This window comes from Colletes gigas, unplaced genomic scaffold (genome assembly GCF_013123115.1).
Source record: "Colletes gigas isolate AHSC1104 unplaced genomic scaffold, ASM1312311v1 Colletes_gigas_Sc00013, whole genome shotgun sequence".
NCBI lineage: Eukaryota > Metazoa > Arthropoda > Insecta > Hymenoptera > Colletidae > Colletes > Colletes gigas.
Window position 1 is genome coordinate 6,373,065 of NW_025106642.1, and position 7,207 is coordinate 6,380,271.

At 44.6% G+C, this 7,207-nt stretch overlaps 1 protein-coding gene across 1 annotated transcript in view; it reads left to right on the forward strand.

Moving 5' to 3' along the window:
- The window catches only part of LOC122399379 (neurobeachin), a 197,740-nt gene extending 190,736 nt beyond the window's left edge, over nucleotides 1-7,004 (forward strand). The window contains exon 52 of the mRNA XM_043400028.1: nucleotides 366-7,004. Coding sequence (XP_043255963.1) covers nucleotides 366-456 — 91 coding nt within the window. The 3' untranslated portion in view covers nucleotides 457-7,004. The remainder of the gene's footprint in view (nucleotides 1-365) is intronic.
- Nucleotides 7,005-7,207: the final 203 nt, after the last annotated feature.

Sequence of the window (7,207 nt, forward strand, 5' to 3'; positions counted from 1 at the left end):
GATTGAAGTGACGCACTCTATGCAAGTTCGCATATATTGGGCGCGTAAAGGTGCCCTCCGTACCGACACGCGTTGCCTTTAGTTGATAAGGTAGGCTGTCTGAGATATTTTACCCTGAGAGAAAACGGAGTTTGGTCCCAGAGGTCGTTACAAGAAAGTGGACGTTTGCTACTCCATTTTGTACGCAATGAAATATTTACAGATGTTCTGTAGTAGCTGGTGTCCACTAAAGAGTTTCTGCTCAAGCGTTGAACTCTCCAGTGAACACCAGACACAAGGAGTTAACAGATGGACTGAAACATCTCAGACACCTATTTGAGAAACGATTCGTTACCCCGTCCGCGACTATAACGCCCACGTTTCAGGTTTCTACTGGCCGGTCTGGCCAACGGGTCGATCGTGATCTTCCACATCGACTTCAATCGGTGGCATCACGAGTTCCAGCAACGTTACTGAGATTGCTTCGCGTACGTCTAGCAGAATCGTACTCACACGAGCACGCCTCAGCTGTTGTCTGACATTTTTGCACAACACCGACGGATTTCTCCCAAACCATGGATGCGTCGCAACGGTGACAGTCACAGAACAATCTGACCGCAAGAAACCACGTGTACGACTCGGCTGCAACAGACCCCACTGACGATTCCACGAACAGGTGTAGAAACTTATCGCGCGATAACGAGAGGGAATCGGACGATATGTATGCAGATAGGAGCAACTGAGCAACGACGCTTTCGTAACCGTTTATTACAATCAGATAGAGGGCCGCTGAGCGTAGTCGCCGAGCAGCAGGTATTCACGATATTCAGCGTTTAGCAATAATTCGCTTTCGCGACTCTTAACAATTCAGACAGTGCTTCCGTGACGCGCGCGCGAATCGACGCGCAAGCGAACAGTAGAACGAAGCTTCGAGGGTGGCCCAAGCCGGTCCCAGAGCCTTCGAGCGTTTGGCTCTCGGGATCGAGCTCGGACGAGTGAAAATTTCGAACGGAGAGAGAAACCTACGCACGTGTCTCTCAAACGCTAGTCAATTACGGAGACTCGGATCTATTTCTACGCTTGCGAGACGTTCGATGGCCGATTTACAGAGACGCCCCCCAACGACAGAGTCGCGGAGAGCACGGCTCGCGACGAGCAATTCGCGAGCAGAGTCCCTTGCAAGGCGAACGACGCGTTCGTATTTCCCGCCTCGAGCTGCGCGGGTTAGGCCAACCGACACCTCTAACGCTAGTAACGTCCCGTTGTAAATACGATAATCTCTGCGACGTATAAAATATACATAATATGTATGGATAATTCCGTACTTAGGGTGGCGAGCGAATGAGCGAAAGACAGGGGAAAGAAACGCGTACCGTTTAGACAGAGAAATTGTTTCCATTGTATTCCGCGCCGATGTCGTAATTACCGCTCGTGATACAGACACACTTTTTGGCTAAGCACTTAGTGAATTCAGTTTACGGATATGTATAGAGGCGAAACACCCCGCGAGAGCTACACCCGGTACGCGAGCAATCGGACGCGGATCACCCGTACACGTAATTTATAGGCGTAAAATAAAAAACACGTACAGGTCTGCACAAGAAGCACTTCCGCCTAGGGGCGATCGACGCTTTTTCCCGCGAGGCCGCGTACGCTGGATCGCCCCCGTCTTGAGACACACGCCACCGTTCATCACAATCATGATCCACCACCAGCCCTGCAACACTTCCTATTCCCCGACGTTCACGTCCTTCGAAAGAGATCCTAATTTTTATCAAAGCCGTCCAGCTTAACTTTTGCGAGGATATTTCTTGATATTTTCGCACGCGAGGTATAATTAATCAGCAAGACAAAACGTTATATAGGCTTAAAAAAAAAAACGAGGAATCACATCCCGAGTTCACGTTGTTCGTGTGTGAGCGTGTCGTCCTTACGACGATTCGAATGGGACTGGTGTAGGCGTTAGGTTTGAGGAGAGTCACGCGAGAGAAGGAAAAGGTCCGATAAATTAGATATTCGAGACTTTCACGACCCGGGATCATACAGTCGACACTGTTCGAAGCTTTGGATTCCTACGTTGTCTGGCTTTGGACAAGCGTTCCGACGTTTCGCTCCTTGGTAGACACGTTAACCACTTTAGGGATGAATTGTTTGTCCTTTAAACCCACTTGTCTCTTTGTCCAAAGTTACGATTTACAACTAGAATAACCTGCTTCGAGTTAACGTGTTCATTGTCTCCGAAAAATGAAACTTCTCAATGAAAATTAATCATTATCTGACTACACCATTGCTGTGCATAGTGTTTCCAAACAGTTTGGCCAGACTTTGTCCATGAAATGTCGGTGAACGCTTGTCCAAAAGGGTGCAACTTATCCCCGAAAGCTTCGAACAGTGCCGCTAGATAAATAGTTCGAGATGCAGGGAAAATAGAACGTTTTGGAAGCAAGGCGAGGTACAGGAATAGTGTCTATTCGCCATTTCGCCGCAGAACGAACGATCAACGCTCGTTCTGCGGTGAAAATGGCGGTCGTAGATAGCGTAATCACGTCATAAGAGATGCGTGTGCATAGTTTTGGTTATTTGCACTCGCGATTCGATTGGCATAGCATGTACACGCAGTCGTTGCGTTTCACTTAACCGGGTAGCAAATAGCGATTTCTTCTGTCCGATTACGAGAGCCGATTGGTTTCACACGCACGCGCTTAGCCGTCGTAGATCTCGATGTGTTTCCTTTCGTGACGATCAGTGACGTTTCGCAAAGTCGGAAAGTTTTCGTGCTAATGAGAAACAAAATAATGGAGGACAAAGGGAGCGAGGGCGCGAAATGGGGAGAGCGTGAAAGGGACGCAGAGTAAATGAGAATAATCGAAGCGAGCGTTTATGGCCGCCGTCGGTGGTCGTCGCGATGCGTTTTCTTTGCGTCGATCGCTAATTCAATTCGATTCCACGATTACATTTCGAGAAAGGTATAGTCTTCGGCCATGTATAGGGTAAATTCTATTTGTACTATCCTTTTGTTGCTTTTGCAATTTTTCGTTAGATTTCTTTAACTCTAACTCTATGCGTGTTTGTAAAATAGGTTTGACGCGAGTTTTAAACTAAGTGCATTTGTTTAGAAAGCTTTTTAAAGAGACGACGCCTTTCTGCTGATAGGAATCGTCAGATTTTTTTGATAGTCCTTTAGAAAGAAGTAGCGATGGTGGCACATTCTGTTTCATATTTTCTATAGTCGTATCAGCTTAATGTTTTGACCCTGTCATACATTTTCGTGAGATGAAATCATTTCATCAATGATTGTTTCAGTTGTATTTGTCGTAGCAGTAGATTGTAGATTACTTTGTTTTAATGTTGAGTGTGAAAAATTTATATAAATCTGTTGGATCCAAATATATGGCCGACAGAGTACTTAAAATTCAAATTCAAACGCAAGTAGAGTTTGTGAAGGTCCATCGACCGACACGGATCGTTTCAAAATTCTGGTCCACGAAAAAGGACACCGCGAACTTCTCAGGACGTATCTAGTCATGACTCGCGCGAAGGATCGTCGCGAATCACCGGCGGTCTCAATTCCTTAGATGTCGAATTACACTTAAATCCATATACGATAATGGTCTACGTGGTAGATATAAAAATAAGATGCATGGTGCCGTCGTTCTAGCGATCAATCCACTTTTGAGCTTGCGGAGATCACGATAATGTAACTGTAATCGTTATAATTAGCCAAACGCAAATCTTATTGTGCAACAGTTCTCCTCCGATCGATCGATCGGCGGATCGGATCGCTCGTTATCGTACAATTTATACGCGCGTAGGACGATGTTACGTGTGCGACAAACGTGTTAAGAAGAAAAAGAAGTAGAAAAAATTACGAAAAAATGAAAAAACACAATGGTGTATTACCGCTACTCGTTAATGGGCGTGCTTATGCATGATTGTTCATATTGTTCCGTTCGCGAATCGAGAGAAGAAGCAAACGAGCGTGAGTGAGGAAGCTCGACAGCGGCAAACAGGGACGGGACTAATATCATTACGCATTGACGGCGTTCGAGCAATTCGATGTCGATGTACTTAAGGGCAATTATCCAAAAATGTCGAATTCTCGGCCGGTCGGTGAAAATTTTCGATTCAATTACTCGTGGAATGAACGCTCGATCGATATTAATAGCGTGTAAGCCAAGTAGTTGTTGAAAATATAAACGTACGACAGGTAAGAAACGAATACTATATTGCTACGAAGAAAGCAGCGCGAGCAAGCAAATAGAACTTACAAGTACAGTATTGTCTCTGAGGTTCTCACAGGCTCGGGACCGAATTGTGACAATATGCGAGGGAGATAGATCAAATTAGTCAATGTTATCTCTCCAGCTAGCTCGACTTTGTATGCGTTTAGAACGAATGTGTGGGATGAATGTAATACAGTTTATAGAGGCGGAGATAACTCTGTGACAACCTGGGAGATAGTACCGTAATTATAAATTGTTTGCGTCTCTTTGTAACTGCTTGTTTCTTATCGATTGTTACTTCGTTTCTTGCCGTTTGCACGTTTGGCATTCGGTTCGTTCGATATTAAATTTGTACTTAACGCGTATCGTATAAAATGATGCTTTGTTATACGGTATCGGTGTGGTATTAGTTCCATCGCTTGCGACGAGAAAAATGTCGCGAGATCGAGCTGGAGCGTGTGTGGAAGAGAGTAATCGTGCACGCTTGCGGTGTATGCGTGAGGAAGAGGATCGTGCCTGGTGCTTCGGATAAATGTTAATTTCTCGCGTGTTCAACTGTTCACTTATCCGTACTTATATGTACAGACGCGTACTGTCGACACCTTATTTTCGCTACGATGTAAGAGAGAGAGAGGAGGGCCGCGGAAAACGGCGAAGAGATGACGAAGAAAAAACGAAACAAATTGTGGCACGTTCGACGTTCAGCCCGCGTTTCCTGTATTCTGGCGACTTGCGTCGCGTTTCCTCGCGAGCGAACGCGAAGCTTCGAACGCGTTCACCAGCGTGCAAATCGCTCGGCGACGAAACGCGCGCGAGAAATTCGAATGTGCGCGCGCGATTCAAAGACTGCGTGAACGAAGAGACGACCCAGAAGAGTGAAACGCGTGCGCGCAGGAATCGACGCCAGCGCAACGCGCGCGAAACGGAACGCGAAATAAAAGAGAGAAAACACGAGAAAAAAAAATAGAAAACCCAAGCGAAAAAGCGAAAAATATTACAAAAAAAAAAAAAAACAAAAACAAAAGGAGTTTTTATATTTGTTTATAGGTGTGTGAGAACGCTGCACTTCTCGAGCAAGTTGTTAGTGAATTCCCTCCATATTGCTATTATATATAAAGGAAGTTAAAAGGATAAAGAAAAAAAAAAAATAAGTCGATTTCTGTCCGTAACTCGAATTCGGTACACACACGTTAAGGGTTAAACGCTACTATTTTAAATAACGCTAAGTACAACGCTACAAACAAAGGTTTGCCTATAATTATCAATTAACAAACTACACTTTATTCTCATTATTATTAACATTAATTATTATTCTCAATTGCTATTAATTACGAGTATAATTGTTAGTGTTCTTATCACACGTTTGTGGTGTTACATTCGATACGTATGTACTTAACTATTAATAACGATGAATCGCTGAACGCTAGTGTACACACGGAGATATTTGTATATTCGAGGAACGTTAAAGGTTCCGGTGCGGACGGTTTCCCGTGTCGAGCCGACCGTTTGCGTTGTTCGCGTTATTTGCAACTGACGAGGCACGATGCAGGATAATGTGTGTTGCAAAGAGACAAACGGACAGACGGACGACGAAAGGCGAAAAGAAAAGAATCGATGGGTTCGTTTAGATTACGGAGCTGTCCGTAGAACGTACTTAAGTGTAGATTAATCGAACGTTCCGCGTTTCTAAGCGTAATCACGGGGCGGATGAGAGGGGGACGCGCGCAAAATGTCGCGGGAATAACACTTACTCGGACGCTTAGTCGTTAGATTCGTAACTCGTTCAGTATTTAATAGCGCGGCGGGTCAAGGGGATCGCGATCGCTGGAATCGAGTCGAAATCAAAACGCCACAGATCGCCAGAGATCGTCGCGAGTCCGAAGAGTTCTTTCGATCGCGCGCCCTTCGTCCGCGCAGCGCCAAGTAATTTTCCAATCAATCGATAAAAGTCAATATACACGCGATATCATAGAGGAAACCGAGCTAAACAAGGTGGCAAGAAAAAAAAAAGAAGAAAAACGAACACAGAGAAATAGTAAGAGAAAAAAAACAAAGTAGCGAGAAATCGTAGTGCCGCGCGATCGTAACGCGAGATTTCATCGAGATTCATCCGCGTCAAGTAGCGTTTTATAATCGTGATCCCGTTTCTTATTGATAAGCGATAAACGATAAACATTGTACAGCATCACGTAATGCTACAACGCAAAAAAACTGAGCCATCCGCTCTGGATTAAGCTTAAGCCCATCCGGTACCGCGAGACTTATTAATCGCTGCAGTTGCATTTATTCAAAGACTGAACATCGTTCCCGCGGCAAACGTAATTAATATTTCGAACAATTTCACCCGCCCACCGTTAACACGCCGCGTCACGATCGTTAATTTCGAGCCAGCGCCTGGAACGCGTAATTACAAATTTTCCGATTAGCCAGAGAGCGAGAAAGAAAAAAAACAGAAACGACGTTAATGATTGAAAAGAAACCGAGTAAATTGCGTGACGCGAGGACACGCGCAGCGCGAGGAACATCAATATGGCCTAACTTTTTCACGATTCACGGCACGATGTAGATGGGGTGCAGACGAGAACCGGTAGGAGAGAAAACAGGATCGATGTTCGATCGACGAACAAATGACTGCAATCAATTAATCTTCTAAAGAAACCTCGATGCTTGTCTGATATGATTTTTCTCCGATACGTAAATGAAATAAAATGAATAAGCCAAATTCGTAACCGCGACACCCACGTCGATCAGTCTCTTCGTCGACGACACGGACGACGCAGGTTTATTCCCGGCATCTTTTAACAGGAGTACTATTAAGTAGAGGTACTTAAGTCGTTGCTACATACCAATATAAGCTCTATTGCTTATTTTATACTTAGTATTATCGTAATGTTTCGATTAGAGGTAACATAATGGGAAAGTTGTATCTTAGCATAAGGTAGACTAATCTGTAAAGATAAGTAGTCAAATAAATGAAAAGTACATTTGATGTTGCAGACGGTTTT